At 43.4% G+C, this 27,317-nt stretch overlaps 1 protein-coding gene across 2 annotated transcripts in view; it reads right to left on the minus strand.

Annotated features, from left to right (window-relative positions):
- LOC113024491 (collagen alpha-1(XI) chain-like) overlaps positions 1-27,317 on the minus strand; it is a 47,351-nt gene that overhangs the window by 19,564 nt on the left and 470 nt on the right. For both annotated transcript variants that reach the window (XM_026171628.1, XM_026171629.1), the window contains exons 2-27: positions 15,143-15,310; positions 14,947-15,038; positions 14,334-14,455; positions 13,555-13,717; positions 12,321-12,443; positions 11,336-11,455; positions 11,093-11,221; positions 10,951-10,998; positions 7,974-8,015; positions 7,770-7,832; positions 7,605-7,679; positions 6,977-7,060; positions 6,802-6,858; positions 5,959-6,012; positions 5,790-5,843; positions 5,624-5,677; positions 5,487-5,540; positions 5,350-5,403; positions 5,216-5,260; positions 4,348-4,401; positions 1,951-1,995; positions 1,822-1,875; positions 1,691-1,735; positions 1,562-1,615; positions 1,427-1,471; positions 1,292-1,345 (exon numbers count right to left, since the gene is read on the minus strand). In XM_026171628.1, the coding sequence (XP_026027413.1) occupies positions 1,292-1,345; positions 1,427-1,471; positions 1,562-1,615; positions 1,691-1,735; positions 1,822-1,875; positions 1,951-1,995; positions 4,348-4,401; positions 5,216-5,260; positions 5,350-5,403; positions 5,487-5,540; positions 5,624-5,677; positions 5,790-5,843; positions 5,959-6,012; positions 6,802-6,858; positions 6,977-7,060; positions 7,605-7,679; positions 7,770-7,832; positions 7,974-8,015; positions 10,951-10,998; positions 11,093-11,221; positions 11,336-11,455; positions 12,321-12,443; positions 13,555-13,717; positions 14,334-14,455; positions 14,947-15,038; positions 15,143-15,310 (1,952 nt within the window). The remainder of the gene's footprint in view (positions 1-1,291; positions 1,346-1,426; positions 1,472-1,561; positions 1,616-1,690; positions 1,736-1,821; positions 1,876-1,950; positions 1,996-4,347; positions 4,402-5,215; positions 5,261-5,349; positions 5,404-5,486; positions 5,541-5,623; positions 5,678-5,789; positions 5,844-5,958; positions 6,013-6,801; positions 6,859-6,976; positions 7,061-7,604; positions 7,680-7,769; positions 7,833-7,973; positions 8,016-10,950; positions 10,999-11,092; positions 11,222-11,335; positions 11,456-12,320; positions 12,444-13,554; positions 13,718-14,333; positions 14,456-14,946; positions 15,039-15,142; positions 15,311-27,317) is intronic.

Consider the following 27,317-nt stretch of genomic DNA (forward strand, 5'->3'; position numbering starts at 1 on the left):
CCCATGGCACATAAATGCACACGTAGAGCTACAGTAGTACAAACTGCAACAAAAACACGTTGCTGGCTCTGACAGAAAGGTGACAGAACATGCAGTGCATCACAGCTTACAGAGCTGCATAAACCTTTCAGAGAACCCGTGCTGACCCCTCTCCACTGCTACAATGGGCACTTGAGCGTTGTTCACCTGGGGCAGCGATGGCAGCAGGAAGCAATGTTCTGCTCGGAAACCTTGGCGTTCATGTGGATATTACTTTGGCGAGTACCACTTCCCTGTACATGGTTAGAGACCACATACACACTTTCATGGCAGATGTATTCCCTAATAACAATGGCCTCTTTAAACAGGGTAATGCTTCCTGCTACAGATTATTCAGGAATAGACTGAGGAACATCACAAAGTGTTCACTCTGTGTTTATCATTAGTTATTATTAATCTCTGGCTCTCTTCCACAGAGTGTCTTTTGTCCTGTCTGCCTCCCCATCTGTTGTTACATAGGGCCTGCTCCTGCTGGAGGTTTCTCCCTGTTAAAAGGAAGTTTTTCCTTCCCACTGTCGTTAAGCACGTGCTCGTATCTGATTGGGGTTTTCTGTCATTGTAGGGTCTTTACCTTAAAACAGTGGTTCTTAACCTTGTTGGAGGTACCGAACCCCACCAGATTCATATGCGCATTCACTGAACCCCTCTTTACTGAAAAATAAAATATGATTTTTTTTTTCAAATTGAAGACATAGATCTGTTTTTTACTGGTGCACAAAATGAGCCGTGCATGTCACGGCGGAAGCTCTGCCGAACCCCTGAGACCGACTCACCGATCCCCTAGGGTTAGATCGAACCCAGGTTAAGAACCTCTGCCTTAAAATATATAACGTGCCTTGACACAACAGTTGGGATCAAGTTGAATTGATTTCAAATTCTTTAGACCTCAGTGGGATTTTTCTCTCTGACAACCCACTCGCAAGTTACAAGACTTAGTGGTCAGAGAAGTCCATGCTTTGATGAGTCTGATTTGGACCTGCACTATATCAGGCGTGCAGTTTTGATATTGTGGATATTGTATGCTATAAATTCACTGAATTGTAAAAATGTTTTCTTTTTAGAACTTCATATATCTTCACAGAGAAGTTTCCTCTGTCAGTGCTGCTGTAGTGTCAGTTGATACTGGTATCATGTGGTTACATACACATAAGATTAACCCTACTAACTGGAAACCTCACTCTGCCTTTTAACATATCCAGAAATTAATGGATTCATATATCCATATATCTCCAAACCAGGTTGCATTTTCTACCTTAACTCCTCGTTGCCCAGGGTATCCAACAGGCCCTTGGACACCTGGAGGACCCTAGAAATGAGCATATTCACATATTATAGTCAGTTGTAATACCATGAAAACAACATAAATCCTCAGAGACAACAAACTTACTGGCAGTCCTTTTTCCCCCGGGGTACCTTCTCGTCCAGGGTGACCCTGTAGACAAGACGATGTGTGAAGTTGAGGGAGTGCATCATGTCACAAGCGATCACAAAAGTAAAGAAATACAAGTGTGCATTTACTGACTGGGGGCCCGTCATTTCCTGGCAAGCCTCTCATCCCCTTCTTCCCTTGAGGACCCTGTGAGACAAAGATGAGTCAGTCAACTGAGATTCTCTTTGCTCTGAGGAAAGAATCCAAGTAAAAGACTCTCACTTTTTCTCCTGGCAGCCCTACTAACCCCTGAGGACCAGGAAAACCCTGGAGCAGAGACAGAGGATTAGTATTTCCTTAGATACATGTATGCAGCTGAGTTACATTTGTGAGTGTATGTTCACTGCTTTTACAATGATTCCAGGGTTGCCCTGCTGTCCGGGTGCTCCTACTTCTCCTGGCGGTCCCTGTCACAGAGGAGACATGATGTCATCAGAACAGATCAACATAGATCTGGGGTCTTCAGCGTTTATATTACTTACTATATTTCCCTTTGAACCCTGAGCCCCATCAATTCCTCGAATGCCCTGTGAGAAGAAAAAGGATGGCGGTTAAAGAAGGAGACTACATTTTTTTTATATCCTCAAATCTACTTATGTGGCCTCTAACCAAAATATTTAAAGCACATGAGGTTTTTGTTCAGAATAATAGGACTCTGGTTAAAGACGTGCATTGTTTTGTGGGCCGACTGTGAGCTGCTACTTCCTGTGTAAGATAATTCCTTTGCATGAGGTGTACTTTCTGCCACCAACTTTCTCTGTCGTATGAACTCTTTACTCCTACAAAAAAAATAATGTCTGAGTAAACAAAGAAGCCATGCAGCTGCCATTGTTTAGATTTCTCTGGAACTATAAGCTGAAACATTATCAGATTAAGTCCTAAGTGAAAAAGAGAACTGAAAAAATGAAACAAACATTTTACATATTTAAATATTTTGATAAATATTTGCTGATTTGTTTCTATTCTTTTTTTCTAATTCATTTGTTGAGGAAAATGAGCAAAAATCACATGTTTGTGTGAGGAAAACATACAATACAGTCCATAAGTATTCGAACAATCGCTTAAAAAAATCAAAAAATCGAGATGGGATTGAAGGTCGGACTTTTAGCTTTAAGCTTTAAAGTATAGCATTAACTGTTCAGGAATAAGGCTTTTTCTTTTTCATAAAATCCCATTTTCAGAGGCTATTTCAGCAAAATTTTGTGTTTCCTCCCTTGAGATGCCCTCAGAGCTGTGCAGACTCTTTTAGATGTTGTATGTCTCTTACCTGGCTTTCCTCTTCTTGAGTATAACCCCTGGTTTTCACCTTGTAAAGGTGTCTCTGGACTGTAGGCCTTGACAATGATTCATTTACATCCTTGATAATGTTCCTAGTTGGCTTTCTTTACCAAGGAAAGAATTTAGCAATCCACTTCAGTTGTCTTCCATGGTCTCAGGTTTCAAGTCTTTTGATGTCGATGAGGTGGTCAGTGCATTCCTACATTTTAAGAATCTACCAGATTGTTGGTTTGGTTATCTCTGATAGGCTTATTTTGATTTTTCATCCTTCTTGACTTGCATCAACATTTCTTTGGGCCTTATATCGAGAATTCCAGTGAACGACTACCAAGAAAAGATGAACAACGCTGGGAACCCACTCCTGTCATGAGCTTAACTTGTCATGGCTAACTGAGGGAACAGGACTCACGGCCATAAGGCTGCTTGTCACTCAACTGTCCAGTAACTTTTGAGCATGTGAAAATGGTGGACTGTGTATAAAAATAGCTGTTATTCATAAACAGTTGTAACCCCTGAATTAAAGACAAAAGGCTGCACTTCAATCAGATCTCGATTGTTTTTAACATCCACTGTGGTGGTGTGCAGAGGTAAAACTATTGCTTGTGAAGCAATAAGCTACAATTAAACACTTCAGGTAACTTTTGATCAGTCCTGCACATTGTTTTAGAGGCATTTTTGTCCTTTTCTTTGTACAAAACAGCTTCAGACTGGATTTACTCACATAAACTGTGCACGTCAGGTCTGTCGACAGCATTTCTAACACTTTTGCTCTTGCACTGAACTCTGTCGATAGCTGTTCTTAAATTTTGTCCATCTGTATACAGTCTGTTCTTTAGAGATGGTTCTATAACCAATTCCAGCTTGATCAGCATCAACACCTTTCTGTCTGGAGTCCTCCTGCTCACACCTGGTTGTCATCCCATGTGAATCTAATTTCAACTTCCAGTGTACTCGTAATAGTAGAAGTGTCCCTTTCACTGATATGTAATATTCGATGGCGTTATAATCTAATGATATTTCAGGTCATTATTAGAATTTTTAAGTGTCCTTCAGCTGTAAGGAGGAGGGTGTATTTCCCCTACATTTGTTTTTCTAAAGCTTGTTACATAAAACCCCTGGGACTGGAAACAATTTAAAAATGATCAACTGCACCACTGGTTTAGGTATACCACCTTTCCTGCTTGAGGCTTTTAAAGCGTAATGAACCAACATCAATGAATATATTTAAACAAAGCAAAGAGCATTGTCGGATGCCGACAAGCGTGAACGTGTGTTGCTACAAGTGCAAACAGACGTTACACAAAATGAAACGGCTTCAGGCCAGCAAACAGTCTCTTTCTCAGATAAGAATTACATAACACAATGTTAACAAATGGAGAAGGGGTGCAACTTTGTGATTAGGTATTATCTCCTGCAATTATCTGATAGTTACACCACAGCTGGATTCATGCAGCTGATGTAAAAGAGGGTTTTTTTCATGGCTAAACACAGAGTTGGCACAGAGCTGTAATCACTCTTATCTTACATTGTCTGTTGTTGTTAGCTGTAGATCTTAATGTGTGAAAAGGTGGTGCATTAAAAAGGATAAGGTTCACACTCACTTGCATGCCTGGGGGACCGGGCCGACCTCTGGGGCCAGTCATACCTCTGGGTCCCTGAAACACAGATCAGTTAATATAAATAAGATAATGTAGCATGCAGTAGAGATTGTGCACCATCCTGCAGCCACATTTTAGCACCGCTTTCTGTTGCAAACTTAAGTCTCAAACTGACTGGTTCTTACATAGCACTCAAAGTGCTTACGTCATTCGTACGAGCCCTTTTTTTTTAATCTAATGTTAATACACACTCACAACCTAAGGTTAATTTTATTTTAATCACACAAATCGACAAGAGCTGCAATGGTAAAGAGCAAACTGCCTCCCGGACATAAACAATTGCATCATACTACTAACACTATGTCAGTTCTTTGCAAGTATCTGCACAAACAGCATGTTAACACAAAGCTATCCCAGAACCCAAAGTGAAGCTGAGTGTGTGTTCATTTCAGTCCAGCCTAAAGTTCAACAAGTAACAAAGGCAGTGATGAGCAGTCAGGCCTGTAGCCTGGGTTTCTACCTGTTCATGAATCACTGTGGAGATCGCTTTAAAGTGACTTTGGGCTAGTTTTCATCTTTGTTTTCAGTTTTCAGCTTTGTGTTTGTACGTGAACACTAACAGAAAGATCACGTGTGTCTTCATTAGGACGGCGATTTGTGTCGGTGTTGATAATTATGTGACGGTGTGTTCCAGGTCATGTTACCGAGAAAGTAATCTACTTTCTCCAGTGAGTAATTAAGTAGCATACTTTATTACATTTAAGAAAAGTTTAAAAAAATGTGTAATACATCACTCACTGACTCCAAAACTGGCAAATGGTCTAACTGAATATGCTGAATGGCACTAAGGTGTGTTTTTGTAAACACTCACAGCATCACCTGGTTGTCCTCTCGGCCCAAGTGGCCCCTGAGAACCCTGTTTTTAAAAAAAAAGCAAACATGAATAACCATAAATAGAAGCACCTGCACACATAAAATACACCTACAACTGCCACGACCTCTCACCTTTTCTCCCAGCTCTCCAGGAGGACCTACAGGGCCTGGCTTCCCTCTGTCGCCCTGAGAAATTACACACATGGGAGCTGACAAGTGCTATTCAGAGTTATCTACTTAACAGGAACTTTTTCAGCCACATAACTTACGTTATGCCCTTTGTCTCCAGGGAGACCAGGCAAGCCATCAAATCCCCTGTCTCCCTTAAAGAAAGATGAAAAGGAGAAAGTTAATGTCTCAGTTTAAGGAGACGCAAAAGTGAGGTGTGACTGGGACTTTAGCTCACCTTTGCTCCAGTCTCCCCTATTTCACCACGACCCCCGTCTGCACCTGCTCGACCCTAAAAAACACACACAGACCCAGACATGGTAATAGTTTAGTCACAGAAATAACTACTTTAAATCCATGCTTATAACAGTTTCAACAATAAAAACTGTAGTAAGTATTCACACCCGTTTCCCAAGTCGCCCATTCTGACCGGAGATACCTGGCTGTCCTGGAGGGCCCTACAGGAAAAATAAAATCATCAAAGGAACGAGATCCAGGTGATATGTTGCCAGTGGTGAATTGTGTTAACAAACACAGTTTAACTGGTGCTCCAGTGTGTTTAAACTAACTTACTGGTGGTCCCATCTCACCAGTGGCTCCCTTCAGCCCAGAGGGGCCTGGTACACCCTGAGAAAAGAACATATTGATATTATTGACGTATTTATTTAATAGTAAGAATTTTTTTAAAAATTGCAAATTGCAAATATATATTTAAAAAAACAAAAAAAATGGAAATTGGAAGTGTTTTTTTAGGAAGAATACACACAGACAAATGAATGTTTCAGTTACATAAGCAACCACTCAACCTTTTAAATGCACATATGCACATACTACATGAATCAAATCTATGTTTATGCACTCTCGTATACCAGGTTACAGGCGAAAAATGTGAACGATAGGTGCTATCGTATGCTGCAGATATTCACATAAATATATTTAATACATATTACAAGGTCACACAATCGTCACTGCATAGGTCATTAATGGTTAAATATAAGAGATGCACTCAGATTCTAGCCCTAAGGGCCTAAACCTGCATTCTTTTTGATGTCCAGCAGAGGGCGACTCAACTGGTTGTAAAGACTTCCAGTTGTATAGACATCTATGGAAAAAACGGCCCCTGATTCTGCTCTAGGTGACTTCAGTAAATGTTTTTCTTGCTTAGTTTATGAGCTCAGTTTCATGATTTTGGTCATAGGGAAGACAACATGGAGTAGATTTTGTGAATTAAGGTCATCTTTAGATTATCCAGGATATGCTCACTGCCCAACGACTTGTCAATCACAAGTCTGCAAACTTTCGTAAATTACTCCCTATGTCCTGCAAATGCTTCATCTGCCAAGTACTGTGTGAGAAATAACTTTTAAAATCCTCTGGGCTGCCAGAGTTTACATAAATAATGAGGGATGCACTCACCAGTGGCCCAGGTCTTCCCCTGAGGCCGAGTGGCCCTGGAGGTCCCTTCATAGCCAGCTAGGAGACAAAGAAGAACCAGTATAGAAGAGATAGTCTGGTTTTAATAATCTTCAGAGCTATATATAAGCTACACTTCTGAGTAAGCTGTATGTGCAGCATGCAACCGGTTGTATACCTTGGTCTGCTGAAGGATGGCCTGAGCTTGTGCTTCTTGTGCAGAAACCACAGAACCTGTCTTTGGATCGCCACCTGAGTGGAACTGCACACAGAGGCAAAGACACACACACAGTTGAGCGGACATGATACTCACAAGTTAAACTAAATACTCCTCCCAGTGGCCACTGCATTGCACTGCTGCTCTGGTCTTGCATAAGAAGGTGCAGATGGAAGGCATTTTGAAGCCAGAATAAATAAGCTGTAAAACGTTTCATTGTTTTATGATTCTGACAGCAACATGAATGCTATGCTGTGCACCTCGCAGCCACCAGATCTCAGCGCAAGTGATTAATTTTTAAAGAGATCAGTAAAATAAATGATCACCCTCAATCACCTGATTTGACACAGAAACTGCACCAAATATATTTTGCTGTAAACAAAAACATGCACTATAAAGCTTTCAGAGGCAAACAGATCGATCATTTCTGTAACTACCTCCAAACAACCCATTCCTCTGGCATTACTGGCATTCAAACATTCCCATTTGCCCTAAGGCTTTGTTGAAGGTTAACAGGACCAAATAACTGCTGCAGCAACATTAATGCAGCTTGTTAGCCTCGGGCAACGCTGTGCTATCTTTGTCTTACCGGTATAAGCATGATGTTTCCTGGGGGACCTGGTATCCCATCAACACCATTAAGGCCTGGCCGCCCCCGAGGACCCTGACAGGAGAGATATGAGAACGTTTATGGAGACTTGTCGATGTGTGGAGCACTCAGCCATTCACTCAGCATACAGAGGGCAGTCCTCACCGGCTCTCCAGCGTCTCCTCGAGGTCCCACCGGTCCCGTGACTCCAGGTGGCCCCGGCTCTCCCTGCAAACACACAGATAAGCAGTCAGCAAGTCACTATGACTGAATCTATTTAATTCAAATAATTAAAACTTTTGTTCTTTTTCTTAAATAGTGAATGAAATTGTGTTTCATGTTATATCTCATGCAGTGAGCATTGCTAACCTCGGGCCCTGGAGGTCCATAGGGTCCTGTGATTTGTGTTCCCTAAAATTTCACATGAAAAAAAGTTTTTACATTCAGGTTATTTTGGTAAAATACAACCACTCAAACCAGTTAAAACAGGATTTGTATGCACGCTATACCTGATACCTGAGCAGATATTAGTTAACAACAGCAAATATGTGCAGAAACCACAGAACCGGTGGTTTATATACTGTATATATATATATATATATATATATATATATATATATATATACATATATATATAAAAACACCCAGCACGCCCCTGCGGGCGGTTTATCCTTCAAGCTCGGGTCCTCTACCAGAGGCCTGGGAGCTTGAGGGTCCTGCGCAGTATCTTAGCTGTTCCCAGGACTGCGCTCTTCTGGACAGAGATCTCCGATGTTGTTCCCGGGATCTGCTGGAGCCACTCGCCTAGCTTGGGAGTCACCGCACCTAGTGCTCCGATTACCACGGGGACCACCGTTACCTTCACCCTCCACATCCTCTCGAGCTCTTCTCTGAGCCCTTGGTATTTCTCCAGCTTCTCGTGTTCCTTCTTCCTGATATTGCTGTCATTCGGAACCGCTACATCGATCACTACGGCCGTCTTCTTCTGTTTGTCTACCACCACTATGTCCGGTTGGTTAGCCACCACCATTTTGTCCGTCTGTATCTGGAAGTCCCACAGGATCTTAGCTCGGTCATTCTCCACCACCCTTGGGGGCATCTCCCATTTTGACCTCGGGACTTCCAGGTTATACTCGGCACAGATGTTCCTGTACACTATGCCGGCCACTTGGTTATGGCGTTCCATGTATGCCTTGCCTGCTAGCATCTTGCACCCTGCTGTTATGTGCTGGATTGTCTCTGGGGCATCTTTACACAGCCTGCACCTGGGGTCTTGCCTGGTGTGATAGACCCCAGCCTCTATGGATCTTGTGCTCAGAGCTTGTTCTTGTGCTGCCATGATTAGTGCCTCTGTGCTGTCTTTCAGTCCAGCTTTGTCCAGCCACTGGTAGGATTTCTGGATATCAGCCACCTCCTCTATCTGCCGGTGGTACATACCGTGCAGGGGCCTGTCCTTCCATGATGGTTCCTCGTCTCCCTCCTCTTTCTTGGGTTTCTGCTGCCTGAGGTATTCACTGAGCACTCGGTCAGTTGGGGCCATCTTCCCAATGTATTCTTGGATGTTCCTTGTCTCATCCTGGACTGTGGTGCTGACACTCACCAGTCCCCGGCCCCCTTCCTTCCGCTTAGCGTACAGCCTCAGGGTGCTGGACTTGGGGTGAAACCCTCCATGCATGGTAAGGAGCTTTCTTGTCTTTATGTCAGTGGCTTCTATCTCCTCCTTTGGCCAGCCTATTACCCCAGCAGGGTACCTGATCACGGGCAGGGCGTACGTGTTGATGGCCCGGATCTTGTTCGGGCCATCAACACATATATATATATATATATATATATATATATATATATATATATATATATATATATATATATCAACAAGGTCCGCGTCAGGTGCTGAGGAACCAGGGTACCCTGACGAAAAGTGGGCTACTGGAACAAGAAGGCATCGGTGGGCAAGAGACGAAAAACCAAGGGCTCAGAGAAGAGCTCATGAGGATGTGGAGGGTGAAGGTATCGGTGGTCCCCGTGGTAATTATAAATCTTGCAACGAGCTTAGCTTCTGTCTTGCTAGCTTGCGCTGCGCTCACTGGATCTGCACTCGACAGTGCAGCCTAGGCGGAGTAGTCGAACGCAGATCCACTGAGCTCTCAACACAGACAGCATGTCAGAAGAAAAATTGATAAAAATAAATTAAAAATTTTGTATCATTCGATACATATGCATACCGAACCGAAGGCACTGTACCAAACGGTTCAATACCAATACGAGTATTGTTGCACCCCTAATATATATATATGTATATATACATATATATATATGGCCAAGCGGCTCCTATAGGTGTGCAGGACTCGACTACGGACTTTATTCAGATGCCAGTCTGTCACTGCTCACACACCTGCATCTGATCCAAAACTCTACAGCTCAGCTGTTAAAAGGCACACATGAGACCACATATCACCCACTGACTTTCTTGCATTTGCTCCCAGTTAGTTTTAGAATAGATTTTAAGATTTTATTGTTTAGTTTAAAGAGTTTTCTGTCTCATTCTCTTGTGTCAGTTTCCCCCAGCTTTCCCTGGGTATTGTATCGTATTTGCTGTTTACTTTCTAGTCTCACATCCTGTTTTATCTTGGTAGTTATTTGTCTCTGGTGTCTGATGTCTAATTTTGCTTTCCCCCGCGTATTGTCCTCTGTGACTATTTGTACCTGTGCCTTGTTGCCCTCCTGTGTCCAGTCGTCTACAGTCAGTCTTTGTCTGACCATCTGTTAATCCTTCCAGCATTTTTTAACTTGCCACCGGTCATTTATCTCACCTATTCTTGCATCCCTTCAATGACTTTTAGCGAAATTCAGAATCGACTTTAAAATTCTGCCGTTTCATATAAAGCTCTACATGGACAGGTCGCTGCTTATATAGCAGAGCTTCTGAAACCTTATCACAGCAGCTGGCCTCTCATCTCCTAGCCAGGTCTAAAACATGTAATAGACACGCCAGTCCACTGAGTCGGTTTTACGTTGTGGAGAGGCAAACTGTGAAATGGACACGAATGCAGAAGTTGCAGTACCAGCAAGGGGAGATAATATCTTTAAGGCAAAGAATTCAGTAGTGAACAAAACAAGGTGATTAACAGGGCCGTTAATCACCAGAAATTATCAAGTGCTTTAGAGACAGGTGCATTTGCATTTACAACAAAAAACTGTTTAAAAGTATATGAAATACATGAAAAACTGAGAGGTGTGTTTTATGTTGTTAACTCGTTATTGTGGAAAGTAAAAGTCACAGTGTTTTAATGGTCATTAAAAAGTGTTCAGAATGTGTAAACTGATGAAGTATCATCTCTTATCTTACCGCTCCCAAATACCCTGGCTCTCCTTTCTGTCCTTTCTCTGGTATATCCTGACAAGAAGAGTGAGCATGATTATTGCAGATGACTGCAAGGCAAGTTTTCTGTATGTTTCCATGTAAAATTGGATAAATGTGTTGATGGTACCTGTCCGTTAATGGAGAATTCCCGCTCTCTCTCCGCAGGTCCATAGCGGTCATCATATTCTTCCTCATACTCATACTCGTTCACGTGGTGGTAGTTTGTCGTGTTGTCGTAGTCTTCGTACTCTATGATCTATCCGACAGACACGCGCAGATACAAACGGTGAAGGACAGAAAAAAGCAGATGGAGCACAAAGAGACACAGCAGGTCTGAGCTTGTGATGCTGTTCATGCTGCACAATCTCACCTCGTACTCTGTGACGTTTGGACTGGCAGTCACCGTGGAAACATAGGAGTCATCATAGAGGTCGCTGAAGTCAAACTCTTCGTACTCTTCGACCACGTGTTTCTTTGGCGGTCTCTCCACCTAAAGCGTACAATAGAATCAAAATAGATAAAACATTTGAGGCCTTTTAGGACATAACGGATGTTTAAACTTCCTCTCCCAGCCTGTCACGACAACTCTAAAAAAGGTGCAGCGTACTCCAGTTTTTTAGTGGTGCCCTAATTCCATGTGTTCTATTGGCTTCCTGGTTGCATTTCTAGTGGTGCTACATTAAAAACAAACTGAACCCAGTAAAACAGGATTCTTTCCGTGTGTTTTGAACTTGAAGCCAATGGGAAGAGGAAGAGGATTTGAAGCCTTTCCCAGAAGTGTGGTCCGTTGGCAGACGGACCCTGGCGAGCTACTCTGAACCACAAGAGCCATGTAATGTGCTTCACTACAAGCACAGGAAGAAACAGAGAAGGAGATAAAATGTAAGAGTGGGAGAACTGGTAGCATTTATGACTTTATTTTAAGATACAAGGGAAATAAACAGCCCTGTGGTGCTTCTCAAAATGCAGCTACAATAAGAGGCATGAGTGCGTGTGTGGGAGAAAAAAATTTATTACAGACTGGCAACTAAAACAGTGTGAGCTAATGATCTTTCCCTCCACACAGTGAACATATTTTCATAGCTTTTAATTTATGACACCTAGAGGATTTCAGAGAAGAGAAATATGACCAGCATAGTGTAATTAAACCATTCGTCTTTTTCGTCTAAAATGCCCATAAATACTGGTAAAAGTTTCCCTGCCGCTTGTAACCTTGGGGGGACACCTTTAATTTTAAAATGACAGAGCAGATTTACAGCATTCAACACCTGAGATGCCTCACGGTTGTGTGTGCCTGTGAAACTCGCCGCTCATTTCCCTTCCTTCTCTCTGACTCACCGTTAAGGAGGACTTACCTCTTCGGCCTTTGTTAATATGCTGTTGTAGGGTAAAGGTTTGTCACAGTCTGGGATGTAGTCCTGACAGTACGTCTCCGCTGCTCTGGGGTCGTCGATGATCAGTAGCTGCTGGATGTCTCCCTGTGTCCCAGAAACACACACCAAGCTGAACTCGGAAAAGTCTGTGACTCCACTTTAGCTGTCAGGAATGCACGTTAAGGATGCCATTACTTGTAATCACTGAAAAATATCAGTGGCCCATCCACGTGTCTGTAACATCTCTATCTTCTGTGTTCATTTAGACGGATCAAAGTGACTTAACGGGCTGTTTTTATCGCCGCTCCGCACGTAATCGTCTCCAGAGCTTCAGTCTCAAATGGAGCCAGTTAAGACAGACACAAGCTCTTTCTTCTTCTCTCTGTTTTACACATGTACACACACATTAACGGATGGCGAGTCCAAGCCAAACACGCCTGGGAGTTGTTCACTTAAGCAGCTGGACCACCTGACAAAGCAAAGGTTACAGTTTGCACATTATGCATCTATGTCAAAACGACCGCAGATGCTTTTAAAGTGTGCACAGATTTGTTTATTTTAATGGCTTATTCGTCTTTTGCAATATCCACAAATATTAATAAATACACCAGTAAATAATATTAAGAAAATACGCTGTTCAAGAACTTAAACTGCACTGCATCCACCCACACAACCACTGGAGGGCGATGCAACTGGGAAAAGGCTCGATTCATTTCTCACTATTTGACTGACAAATCAAACAAGCGGCAACAAGCAGAGACACCTCCTCACCGCACACAAAGACCTTATTGTGGGTCCTAATCGTTTGTTTGGTTTTTTTTGCATGTTTTTATAGTTTTTATCAAAGACAAATGAGCTTCTGGCTTTACTAAATACACTGGAAAAAAACCCAAAAAGACATTTCCATGGTGACCCTGAGAGCTCAAATGCACTGCAACTTGAGAAAAGAAAAATGCTGCAAAAGCACGCAAAACATATCTGAAGATGAATAAAACATAATGGAAGTAGGAAATCTCACTAAACGCAACTGAGTAAGGAATTGATTCAACCTCCACTGTTTCTTGTGCTTTTGCAGCATTTTCCTATTTGTTGGTGGGGGTTTTTAAGTTGCGGTGAGTTTGGCCTCTATGGGCCACCGTACATCACAATTAGCAATGACCTTCGCCACGGCTCACTTGACATGTCACTTGTAACCCCCTCCGTGTCACCAATCTACCTCAAACACATCTTCATCCAGCAGCCGTGTTCCAAACACGGTAACACCCTCAGTGCTGACGTGGGGGTCGTGACCTCTGAGCAGGTCAAGGGTGTTCAGCTTCTCACAGTCCAGGTAGAGAGTCACTGACTGCCCATCCACACTGTAGGCTATTCTGTGCCAACTAGTAACAAAGAGAGAAGAAAGTTACTCTATTCAAAGCTCCTGCTGGTTGAGAAGGTGTGCCTGTAAGCACAGAGAAAGATCTGAGCATATTTTCAATTCAATTCAATTCAATTTTATTTATATAGCACAAAATCACAACAACAGTCACCTCAAGGCGCTTTATATAGTAAGGTAGACCCTGCAATACAGACAAAAAACCCAACAATCATACGACCCCCTATGAGCAAGCACTTTGGCGACAGTGGGAAGGAAAAACTCCCTTTTAACAGGAAGAAACTTCGAGCAGAACCAGGCTCAGGGAGGGGCGGCATCTGCTGTGACCAGTTTGGGTGAGAGAAGGAAGAATGAAGCCTAAACAGTAACAGATTCACATATGATGTTTTTACTAACATTAATAGTCTCTTTTTCCCCCTCATATTAATACTACTAAATGCTTCTTAAAAATTCTACTCCTCTGTTCATTGTTAGGTTCTTCTCTCCTGGGACTAAAGACGAAAAGCACATGCACATGCATGTATTACCACACGTTATCTGCATTAAACAAATGAATAAAGAAAGAAATAAGAACACAGAATCGTCATCATGGGTGGCTGTGTATGTGTGTAGTTACCCACTTGCCATCAGCCAGGTTGACCTTCCTAAAAGTGGGGTAAAGGTCTGGAGGGGGTTGGCCCTCATGGTCCTCATACAGGAATACAGGAGAACGGCCGATCTCTATGCCCAGCTGCTGTGTGCCCTGACAGATGCAGACACAGAGACCAGAAGGAAAACATGTCATGTTCATGAAATGATCATAAGAAAGAAAGACCTCCAAGATTTCCTTATATTTGATATGCACACAGGAATGCATGGATTTGTTTCCTGCAGCCATCATAGGATGCAACCAACCAGAAAAAAGCAGGTTTTAGGTTTGGGGCCTTTTTATTTTTGTAACTGCAGCATAAAAATCTGCTGGAGAGAGCTAATGTGCTCACATTCTTCCAGCTAGCATAAACTCACTTAAATTAGATTAGTCCAAAATTATAATTTTGACAAAAATGATCTTTATCAGAGATGACCAAACTCCCATTCTGATGACAAGCTGTGTTTCAGGTGCAGGTTGCAGTGCCAGTGCAGATCCAGTGTTTCATATATTAGTATGGTGACATAACTTCATTATAAAATGTATCGTGGACACAGTCAAAAATGCAGACAGATGAGGTTCAGTGGTGCATGTGTGATGCATACCTGTGAGTCATACAGGGAAAGGAGAAAGACCTGTGAGCTTTTCAGAGCTCTAACTGTTGTCACCACTGAGAAATTCACAGGGAATGGAGAATCTGGGAAGAAAGCACGAAAAAGAAAATATATATATATAAAAAAAAACCAGATTCATTTTCATTTCTTCTGCCAAGCAAGTCTACAGACTCGTACCAAAACTCACCAGGGAAAAATTGCATGGTGGGAGCACTCAGCTGAATCTTCTTATTGATTTTAAAGGAGAGGTCTGGCTCCTCTCTCCCCTCTCTGCTGATGCACAGCCCTGCCTCTAACGACACGCCCTCCATGTCCTCCGATACCTCCAGGACCTTCAGGACATCGACAGGAGCGACTGCCAAAAGACAAGAGCGCTGAGTGGGTTTGATTATGGCCTGAATTTTCAAGTATTTGTCAAGTCAGCCTAGCCAGCATCTAAATTACAGCTCTTTCAGACTCAAAAGTGACACTCTTATGATGCATGCTTTTTACCATAATCGCACACCGGCATGCACAGCAGTGTGCTCTGCTGCCAGCGTCGAGTGGCAGACGTTTGACACGGTCAAAAGTCATGTGGGAAAACGGGAAAATGTATGCATAGCAACTCCCTCTTTCATTTTCTAAGACTGCAGTTGCTGCCATGCTCATGCAATACATGCTCATCATTGGTGTTCCTTCTCTCATTAACCCCACTGAGCAGACAGACAGTAACCAACCAATTAAAAACAAAGAAGTTCCTCAGCAGTTAATTGAAAATCAAACTGAAAACCTTGTGTTCAATGTGTTCAATTGCTGTTATGTGTGTCACATAACAGCAATTGTTATGTCTGTCTCCTCTAAAGTTTGTGGGGTGATGTTGGCACAACATATAAGCAACCCGATCGAGATGGAGAGAGCACATCCCCCCGTCATCGTTAAACTCTCTCTTGTTTGTTGCAGAGGCTCTGTGCACAAAAAAGTTATACCAGACTGCAACAATGAATACACACGTGTTGATAGTGACCTACTCTGCTGTTGTGCAAAAAAAAAAACAACCAAACACTCCATGTAAGAGACAACTGGAATATGCTCAGAGTTGAGGTTTAAGTAAAAATGCGTAACATATGCACTCACAGACATTCAGATTCTTTTGCGTGATGTGCACACAATAGCTGCAGAGCTCTGGGAGGACACTAAGCCAAGAAAGATGTGATATAAAAGACGAGGCTGGGCGGATTGGGCGGGTTGGAGGGAAGGGGGGGTCGGCGGAGAAATGTGCAACATATTGGAAGTAGGGAGATGAGAGGGGAAAATAGGAGAAATAATAGATGGTAGGGGAGAGGAGGGCATGCCTCTACTGGTGTGGCTCCTTTTCACACGTATTCTGAGGCTTACGTAAACCCTCCATCTGCCACGCACCTTAACCCAATCACCCTCCCAACACACACACACACAGGCATGTGCATGCACACAAGAGGTTGGCATAATGTCTGAGTCTGAGTGCCAGATGTATTTGTTGCCTCTCTCTTCTTTTTTCTTTTTTTCTCGGTTTGTCCGTCTGCTTTGTCTGCCAGGCTGCCTGCTAGCACTCTGTCAGCTTGTAATTCAGTCTTCCTGCCTGGCATTGTATCATTTACAGATACAAGTCCATGCTATTAAAACATGCCAGTGATTTTTTTTTGTCCCTTTAACTGGCTGAGGAAATGACATCTTGATTACTTGTTCTGTGTTTAGTCCTCTGACTGGTAACCGAAGCGTCAGAGCTGGTGATATCATGCCTTTTGTTTAAAGTGAGCAGAAAACAAAAACAAACAAGAAAACTACAAAAAAAAACTTCCATGTAAGGGAGTTTACAGTCAGTGTGAGTACTTTGTCACTGTCTTGGTATTTTGTTTTGTTCTGCAACTCTGTGTTTTTAGTTCCCTTATTTCCCCTGTGTTGTGTGTCCCCCTGTGCCCCCTCTTTATGTCAGTCCTCATGCTTTAGTATCTTCATGTTTCAGCATCATATATCTTTTCATTTCTTCCTGTTTTACTATGTTTGTCTTTCCTCACGTCTTGATTTGCTTTTACTTCCTGTTCCAGTTTCCCTCTTGTGTGACTGTCTGCTTTGCCATCCTCGTTTTCACCTGTTGCTGATTACCTTCTCCTGTGCCTTATTCCCCCTCCTGTCACTGCATAGACCGCCTGTTTATTACCCTCAGCTTGACATTGGTTTTTGTTCTTCCTTTGTGACTTTGTTTATCTATGAGATCTTTTTGCCACTATCCATCCATCCATCCATCCATCCATCCATCCATCCATCTTCATCCGTTTTATCCAAGGCCGGGTCGCGGGGGTAGCAGCCTAAGCAAAGAGGCCCAGACCTCCCTCTCCCCAGCCACCTCCTCCAGCTTATCCGGGGGAACTCCAAGGCGTTCCCAGGCCAGCTGAGAGATATAATCTCTCCAGCGTGTCCTGGGTCTGCCCTGGGGCCTCCTCCCGGCGGGACATGCCCGGAACACCTCACCTAGGAGGCACCCAGGAGGCATCCAGGGGGCATCCTTGTCAGATGCCCGAACCACCTCAGCTGGCTCCTTTCAATGTGGAGCAGCAGCAGCTCTACTCTGAGCCCCTCCCGGATGGCCGAACTTCTCACCCTATCTCTAAGGGAGAGGCCAGCCACCCTTCGGAGGAAGCTCATTTCTGCCGCTTGTATCCGCGATCTCGTTCTTTCGGTCACTACCCACAGCTCGTGGCCATAGGTGAGGGTAGGGATGTAGATCGACCGGTAAATTGAGAGCTTCGCTTTTACACTCAGCTCCCTCTTCACCACGACGGACCGGTGCAGCGTCTGCATTACTGCAGCTGCAGCCCCAGTCCGTCTGTCGATCTCCGGCTCCCTTCTCCCATCACTCGCGAACAAGACCCCGAGATACTTGAACTCCTCCACTTGGGGCAGGAACTCATCCCCGACCCGGAGTGGACACTCCACCCATGGAGAACCATGGCCTCAGATTTGGAGGTGCTGATCCTCATTCCCGCTGCTTCACACTCGGCTGCGAACCGTTCCAGTGCGAGCTGGAGGCCCTCACCCGATGAAGCCAACAGAACCACATCATCCGCAAAAAGCAGAGATGAGATTCTGAGGCCACCAAAGTGAAAGCCCTCTGCCACTTGGCTGCACCTAGAAATCCTGTCCATAAAAATTATGAACAGAACCGGTGACAAAGGGCAGCCCTGGTGGAGCCCATCACCCACCTGGAACGAGTCCGACTTATTGCCGGCAATGCGAACCAAGCTCTTGCAATGGTTGTATAGGGATCGAATGGCTTGTAGCAATGGGCCAGACACCCCATACTCCCGCAACACCTCCCACAGGACACCCCGAGGGACACGGTCGAATGCCTTCTCCAAGTCCACAAAACACATGGTTGGGCAAACTCCTATGCACCCTCAAGTATCCTGGAGAGGATAAAGAGCTGGTCCAGTGTTCCGCGACCAGGACGAAAACCGCATTGTTCCTCCTGTATCCGAGGTTCGACTACCGGACGAACTCTCCTTTCCAGCACCCTGGCATAGACTTTCCCTGGGAGGCTGAGTGTGATCTCCCTGTAGTTGGAACACACCCTCCGGTCCCCCTTCTTAAAGATGGGGACCACCACCCTGGTCTGCCAGTCCAAGGGTACTGCCCCTGATCTCCATGCAACATTGTAGAGGCGTGTCAACCAGGACAGCCCTACAACGTCCAGAGCCTTCAGGAACTCGGGGCGGACCTCATCAACACCAGGGGCTCTGCCACCAAGGAGTTGTTTAACTGCCTCAGTGACCTCGCCCGTGGAAATTGGCGGGTCATTCCCCTCATCCCCAGACTCTTCTTCCTCCTCGGAAGATGTGTCAGTGGGATTAAGGAGGTCCTCGAAGTATTCCTTCCACCGCCTGACAATTTTCTCAGTCGACATCAGCAGCGCTCCGCCAGAACTATACACAGTGCAGGTAGAGCACCGCTTTCCCCTCCTGAGACGCCTGATGGTTTGCCAGAATCTCTTCGAGGCAGTCCGAAAGTCTTTTTCCATGGCCTCTCCAAACTCCTCCCACACCCGAGTTTTTGCTTCAGCCACTGCCCGAGCCGCATTCCGCTTGGCCTGTCGATACCTGTCGGCTGCCTCGGGAGTCCCACAGGCTAACCAAGCCTGATAGGACTCCTTCTTCAGCCTGGTGGCTCCGTTCACCTCTGGTGTCCACCATTTGGTTTGGGGATTACCACCACGACAGGCACCAACCACCTTATGGCCACAGCTCAATGCAGCAGCTTTGGAAATGCTGAACATGATCCATTCGGACTCAATGTCCCCAGTCTCCCTTGGAATGCTGTTGAAGTTCTGCTGGAGGTGTGCGTTGAAGATCTCGTGGACTGGGGCCTCTGCTAGACGTTCCCAGCACACCCTCACTACGCGTTTAGGTGCACCGGGTCTGTCCAGCGTCCTCCCCCGCCACCTGATCCAACTCACCACCAGGTGGTGATCAGTTGACAACTCAGCCCCTCTCTTTACCCGAGTGTCCAGAACACGTGCACTTATGGACACTCTTATGTTCGAACAAGGTGTTCGTTATGGCCTAACTGTGATTTGCACAGAAGTCCAATAACAAAACACCACTCGGGTTCAGATCAGGGAGGCCGTTCCTCCCAATCACGCCCCTCCAGGTCGTTACCCACGTGAACCCATTGAAGTCTCCCAGCAGGACAACAGAGTCTCCAGTCTCCTGCGGGAGGATGGGCCCATGTCTCCTCTTTGGGCTGTGCCCGGCCAAGCCCCATGGACTAAGGCCCGGCCACCAGATGCTCGCCCTCAGGCACCCTCCCCAGGCCTGGCTCCAGGGAGGGGCCCCGGTAACCCTATCCCGGCAGGGTAAACTGTTCCCTCGATGTTCTCTTCATAAGGGTCTTCTGAATCGCTCTTTGTCTTTTTGCCACTAATCGAATAAATTGAATGTTATTGTTATTTAATTCCTTGTGTCCTATTTTTGGGTCCTCGCGTCTTCAACATACCTTGCCAATACTAAAATGTTGAGTTTTTGGTTGAGACTACTCATTTGGTTCACTGGTACAATTTGAATTTGAACTGGAAATCTGGTGGTTCCAGATGTGTGCAGATGTGTTGCTCGTTTGCAAACTGAGGTGAGCTGAAATTGCGATCCTTTACTGTTTCTGCCCTCATCTAACCACACGTTGAATCCTAGCATTTACCATTTATGGAAACATCTGTAAAAACTGATAATGCACTGACAGTACAATGACAGTAAATTACATTTTCTGCTTTTTACTGGAATATTTCCATTAAAATGTTTCCAGCATCCAACCAGAAGACTCCACGGCAGATCTTGGATATGCTGAAGAGATTATTTCTGAAGAGATTATCAGCAGAGGGAGGTCTGGATTGCCTTGCTCATGCTGTTGTCCCAGTGGCCAAATGTTAATGTTAGAAAATGGATGGATGATTGCATTTGAAATAAAAACTTATAAACCATCTGCAAAATAAAAATATACCTATAAAACTATCCTCTACCTGTATAGCAGTGGTGTTAAGCTTAGTTTGAATAAAGGTCACCCCATCATATGAGACATACTGTATGAATGTTATTGTCATGCTTTATTGCATAGGCTTGTACACTTGCATGAAAAGCCCTCAACCTGTCAACAAAAAGGTGCTGTGCCATTATACCATTTATCCATAAAGATAATGCATTCTGATTACAGCTCTAAAATGAAACTTCTCCACAGCCAACTCACAAGTCTGTTAGATCATCAAGTTTGAATATGACAGCTGGTAGTTGCATGCTAACAAAACCAAACAAATCCTGATGCAAAAGCAAAGTGATGAATATTTAATCGTGTTTCTGCACACTCTTTTTTAATTGCTCAGCCGTGAAATTGTATTCAAATTTTTCAAATTAATTTTACAGTTTCTAACAGCCACTTAGCCTTTTCCTCTGTTTTGATGAAAATTGCTCTTACAGCTCCATCATTTTGGGATCTGGCTTGAAGAAGCGCACTCTGCTGTAGTCGACTGGCACTTTGTGATGCCTTTGTGTGCAGTTTTCAAGTGACGGTGCAAATTATCCTTGAAAACAGTGATTGTCTTGTGGCAAATGAATGCACAGGCCTCTGAAATTGTTCACCTTCAGGATCAACTTCCCTTTGCAGTGTGGATGCGCTTTCTTTTATGTCTGGTGTGTGCACGTGATGCAAAACCATACACACAACACCTAATTTGCAGAGGGCCAGATTTGGCCCACAGGCCCTTAGACTCACATATGTACTAAAAAGGTCAACACTATATAAAACTGTTTTATTACTCTGCTCCAATGTTAGCATGCTTTACTTACAGATAAAGATTGGTTGCAAGGTAGCTCTTGTTGTGCACACAGGCTAGAATGATAGACTTAAGGGATGACACTGACACCTATAAGCAGGCAGAGGGGTTTCAGTCATACATCAGCAGCACTGACATCTGAATGCAGCTGAGGACAAGACACGACATGGAGAGTTTGCTTTTACTCTATATGCACTTAGCTAATGTCAGCTAATGTTTCCATATGCTCTTGATGTGTGAGTGTGTATGGGTTCAAAGCAACATCTGCAGATACACACACACACACACACACACACACACACACAGACAAACAGTCACATCGTACCTATACTGTGCTGTACATACAAAAGGAGATGTTCTGCTCTCCATCGGGTTCTGCTGTTATCCTCAGGCGCTAAGCTGTGGTGTGAGGGGCACCGTGAGCAACAAGCACATACATGCAGAGTATGTCAAGTGTAAGCCTCCACAAAAAGCAAAAAGATTGTGGTTTGAACAGAAAGACAAAACAGCAGAATGCTCTTTACTGTATAAAAATGTTCTTTACTGTACTCAAACTAATCAGGGGATTCAGGTGCCGGAAGTCAAAAACCTTCCAACACAGCTTAGAAATGAAAATCAGTGCTGTGGAGGAGTCAAAGGGTCATATTAATGCTAAATACAGTTAATATTCACTTAAATGTATCTAATTTAATTTATCCAGTTACTTTAAATAAAACAAAAAAGGTCAAAAGGTCAGTGCTAGAAAGCGGCACTTTTGAGTGTACCTCCAACAGGTGCACACGTATATATGCTTTCTGATTCGCTGCCGCTCACAAACAAAAGGTTTAACCAGCTTCTTTGCAAACAGCCAGACCCAGAGATCCCATTTTAATGATGTCACACACGGCCAAGAGTGGAAGTAACAGTCTGAAGTCTGATCTTCTGTCTCACACTGATTCCTTGAACATACAGTAGACCAGCGATGTCAGACTCATTTTATATCACGGAGCAAACACAGCTCACTTTAATCTCAAGAGGGCCAGACCAGTGAAACTCCAACACGCCTACTACACATGTCATTCCTGAGATATCTTGACTATAAGAAGAGGGTACGGTTTCAGCATCATATCTCAGATAAAGAAATCTTTCAGCATGGCTTTTTGAGCTTAAACTGTAAGAAATGAAAAACTTTATCTACACGGGTGGATGACTGGATGAACACAAGTTAGACTGCAGCACTAAAGCCAGACGCAAACAACACACCAACAACTAAATTGGCACCATGTTGGAAAGACTATGGATTTTCTGGTAACCAGATGTTTGAAGACTGGCAACTTTTTTTTTTGCTATCTGTGTGTGTTTCTGATTAGCGTACCATTATCTCAATAATAGCAAAGAATGCAATAGCACACACTTTGCAGTTAAGGTTTCCTACACTGCACCAAAACACACACACACACATAAAAAGAGGGCACTCAAGGGCACAAACCCCCCACAGAGCATGTGCCCTAGGAGCCTGTCATTACTATCCTTTTATTTTTTTGTAGACTCAAACGTCTCATAGCTCCAACGTCCCTCTAAAAGGAAAGGTTCGTCTCCACAGAGACAAAACCAGGAAATAATAAGAACAGGGAGGATGGAAGCCAGGGGGAAGAGAAAGGGGCAGACTGTAGAAAATAGGATAGGGAGACCATATGTTTTCTTTCCGCCCAGTTCAGCTGGCTTTGATCAAGAAAACACACTGGATTGTCTCTCCTGCTGTCAGACACACACACACACACACAAGTCTGTGCATAAATTTACACAAGCGCTTCGATGAATCCGTAATATCAGCGTCAGAGAGAGGGAAGCCTACAAACAGACCTGCGACAAGTGCTTCCGATCTCCTTCGAGGAATCTGCGTCTTATTTGTGATCTTCTCCCTTCTCTTTACCTAAATGAGAGTTTCACTCTCACTGTATGTACAGTGTATGTACAGTGCATACAGTCTGACTCTCATGCAGGCTTCCTCTCAAACGCCGATCAAAGACTGCATCAATATTTGTCAGTCGCAGGGCTCCGGCTCTTCTCGGGTCGATACTTGTTGCTTTATGTGGCTCTGGCCCCTATTATTGTTGGCTGTTGCATCATATGGTAGCTTTGATTTTGGAGAACAAAGGGTGAGCATATTTTTAAACATGGAAAAAATTAAAGCTATGCCAGAGTCATAAAAAAAATATACAAATGGTGAAAAATCTATCAGCACCTTAACATCAAAGCATGATTTTATTAAAAAAAAAAACAAAAAACAGATAATAGAGAAATAAATATGATTCCTCGTGTCAGATTATAAGTTGAATGCATTCACTGGAGAGCTGCTGTCCCAGAAAAAAGAAGGAATCGATCTCATAATTTTTCTGTATTTTATCACTTGACCACGGCTCGCAGCTGGCTCAAAGGTTAATCCTGTACATGCATCCTTCATTTTAAAGTGCTTTGTCTGATATTTCAAAATAAAAGCCTGAAATCACCAGTGGTTCAACACGTGTTTCTTGGGGTCCTTTTAGAAACTTTTTATACAACCAGTTACCCAGACGGTTTACACAGCCGGGCAGTAAAATACCCAGGCATCAGCTGATTTGAACTAAACGAGTTTAACTAAAAGCTTTTTTTTTTCTTGTATTAATGTAGGGCCTTTAAAGTCTTCATATTTTGAGTGCATGTAAATTCCTGTGTTTCCTTAGCATTGTGTTGTTTGGGACAGTGGTTGCTGCTGTCACCTAACAGAAAGAAAGTCCTGAGTTAGAAAACACAAGCCAGCTGTGGGCTTTCTGTGTGATGTTTGCATGTTCTCCCTGTGCCTGTGTGGGCACCCTCTGGCATCCTCCCACAGTCCAAAGACATGCATGTTAGGTTAACTGGTGGTTCAAAACCTTCCCTCTCTCTCTGTATTGGTGATTCAGTGCACTGATAGGAGTGAGCCGAACCTTTTGTTTTATGACAGCTGGGACAAGCTTTAATTGTATAAGTAGATGAAAATGGTTGAGAATGACATTTCCATCTGAGTAATTTTTCTGTTTTGACATATCAAGTATACTTATGTGGATTCTTTTGTTTTGCTTTTTGGGGACTGGTTCCCCTTCATGCACTAATTGTAATTACCTTAGTCATGCTAACATTTAGCTAAAGACAAAGCACAGCAGAGACCGATGAAAATGTCTTAGTTTTGTTATTATTAAAGTCATACACATATACATATATCCTTCTTGTTTTGGAGGAAATACTTTTCCTCCAAAACAACTTTTTTCTGTGTAAAACAAGTATTAAAAGTCATTAACCTTTTAAATTAGGGTCTTAATGTGTCTTTCTGTTTGCGTAATACCAGTTTCAACTTTCCACATCAGACGTTGCACACTGGACCAAAATTCAGTTCCAGACTATCTTTGCTGTCACACATCATCCTGAAATCAGCAGTGTTCATTGAATAGAAAATGTCTGTACAGATTTCATGGCAATCCATCCAGACATTTTGCTTTGATCTTAAACAAAGTGAACATAATTTTCTCCTGAGGATATATACGGCATTAACTGAGTACAGATGGGGGAAAACTCTGCATTTAGTTATTGAGAGATTGAGTGAATGTTTTCAGGGATTTCTTCGTGGAGTCTTGCATGGCAGATTCTCTTTAAGGTAAGGCAGAACGATACAGTCAATCCTCATCGTCTTATCCCGATATTTGCCTGTGAGCGCTAAACAACAAGGCATTTAAAAAACAAAGTTGGATAAATATAAACTCACATCTAGTGCCAGATAAGAAGTTCAGGTATTACCAGTTAGTACAAAGATAATACTCTAACTCTAATTCATCCACTAGTTGCCAAAGTGTTTCAGTCTAACAGGGCAGGCCGACCCCCACACTGACACTCCCAGCCCTTATAAGTACAACATCTTTCACCAGCAGTCATTTTAACATGAAACAGAAGGTAAACCCAGGTGTTGCTCAGTTTATCCAAGGTTTACTTCTGAAAGCAGAGCCTTTACTAAGGTGCTCAGTACCACCTGTGTCTGCCTACTCCTTAATAACTGATGCTGAGAAAAGGGTGAATCTGTTGCATTCCCATAGGTTATGTCAGTGGTGTAAGTCAGTCAGACTGTAACAGCAAAACCTCAAACTGAAAAAATGGCTAAACAGACTGTGTCAGGCTGATAGTTATCAGTTACACAGTGAGGAAGGGTAGGCGTCAGAAACACCTCAGGCCACGCTGCTCTGAGGTCTGAGCTCATAATTTAAACAAAACCTGTTGGACAGCCAGGTGCGTGACCTTTTCCTACCATGAGAAAAATATCAAGAGTGACCAAAGGCTGTTAAAAAATACAAGAGTTTGTTCGTTAATTGGAAAAGAGCTGATGAGGTAAACAAAAGAGTGTTTGTTCATGTGTTTTCACTCTTTGTGAATCTGTGTTTCTCTTCGCTTCAGTGGGATATTTTCTAATAAACTCTTATTTACAAGAACATCTTGAGACACGCTCAAGATGCCTCCAGGTCAGGTTTATAACCTGAGTTTGACCTGAGATGACCTTCTGGTCCAGAGGTTACATTAGTCAGCTTAGAAATGACCTTCACAGATAAGGTATGTGAGTATGTGTGTGTTACTACTTTACACTGCGATGGAGGATAATGAACCTTGAAATATGGCATCGTAAGTTTTTTCTTAATCTCCAACACAAAGGCAGATGCTATTAAAGGTTATTGAGACATAACACAAATAGTTTTATGCTTTCTCAGCATCTTCTCAGACGGAGCACGTGAAGACAACATGGTGGAGTGTTTGCCAAGTCACCTGCTCGCTACTCCTGGGGGGATTTCAAATGAAACCATCATTAAATGAGGAAAACAAGAACAGTTAGAAGATGAAGAACACAGTTCAGCCTGGACTTTTTTAAGCCTATCCTTCATTTTCTGAAGCATTTTATGTCCCTGAGAAGCACTTTAAAGTGTGACTGACTAAATTAGCTCATCTTCAGCTGTTCCCTTAGTTTACATGATCTTTATCCAATATCCAACACTGGACTTGTTTTGTTATAAGTGCCATTTCCAGATTTAAGAATGAAGCTCAAACACAGGTGATGATGTCCTCATGTCTTTAAGCTAAAGTGAACAAAAAGCCGTTCAAGCGCTCAAAGAAAAATGTTCCAAAACACCTAAAGACACACTGAGGTGAATTGTTGGCTAATGACTTAAAGGTCAAAAATTCATTTTGAAGCAGGACTGTGTTACTGAGCAAAAAAACTTGTTTTCACAAGTTTTAAGAAGCCACGGGAAAGTATGTGGCCTCACTTGACTAAGGTTCAGTCAGTCTTGGCTTAGCAGGTTAAAACAAACTATTTCTTTGCACTTCACTGAGTTCCTCAGAGGAGCTGTATGATGTCAGTAACCATAAAATGGACTGTTGGAGGCTTTTCTCATTCTGTAAAATAAAAAGAAGCTCACTTGAGCTTGTGCTGGTGATGAACATCGTCCACCCTGGGCTCTAAAAGCCCTGGACAGTTAAAGTCCTCCACATATGGTTCTGGTGCAGCTCCAGGAGCTGCTGCAAGGATCTCCAGTTTAAGTTCAGTACAGCTCACTTTAATTTGCCTCAGTCTGTTCCTCATTACCCAGCTGTATGGGCTAAACACCCCGTAAGCTGTGCTATGAGAGAACAGACAGATGCAGCAGGTATGGACTAACAAGTCTGGACATATAGGCCGACATCTTACCAATGTCTAGCAAATGTGCAGTGGGCTCGAGAAAGGTGATTCAGTTCAATAAGCCTTAGGTCTGCATAACACAGAGGAATGACATTATACCTCAAAAGGAGGCCAAAGAAAATGACTAGAAGACGTATTTATGGATAAGAGTTTTAGGAAGTTTTGAACCAAACAAGTGGCTGACGGTGCATTTTCTGTAAATGCATGAAAACAGGATCGAGGATGGGCTAAAAAGGACACTCAGACTTGGCTCATGAGACTTGGAGGGCAGGCGGTGACAAGTTATGTGACAAGGTTAGAGGAGGAGAGATAAGGAGGGAG

Source organism: Astatotilapia calliptera, chromosome 6 (genome assembly GCF_900246225.1).
Source record: "Astatotilapia calliptera chromosome 6, fAstCal1.2, whole genome shotgun sequence".
Classification (NCBI taxonomy): Eukaryota; Metazoa; Chordata; class Actinopteri; order Cichliformes; family Cichlidae; genus Astatotilapia; species Astatotilapia calliptera.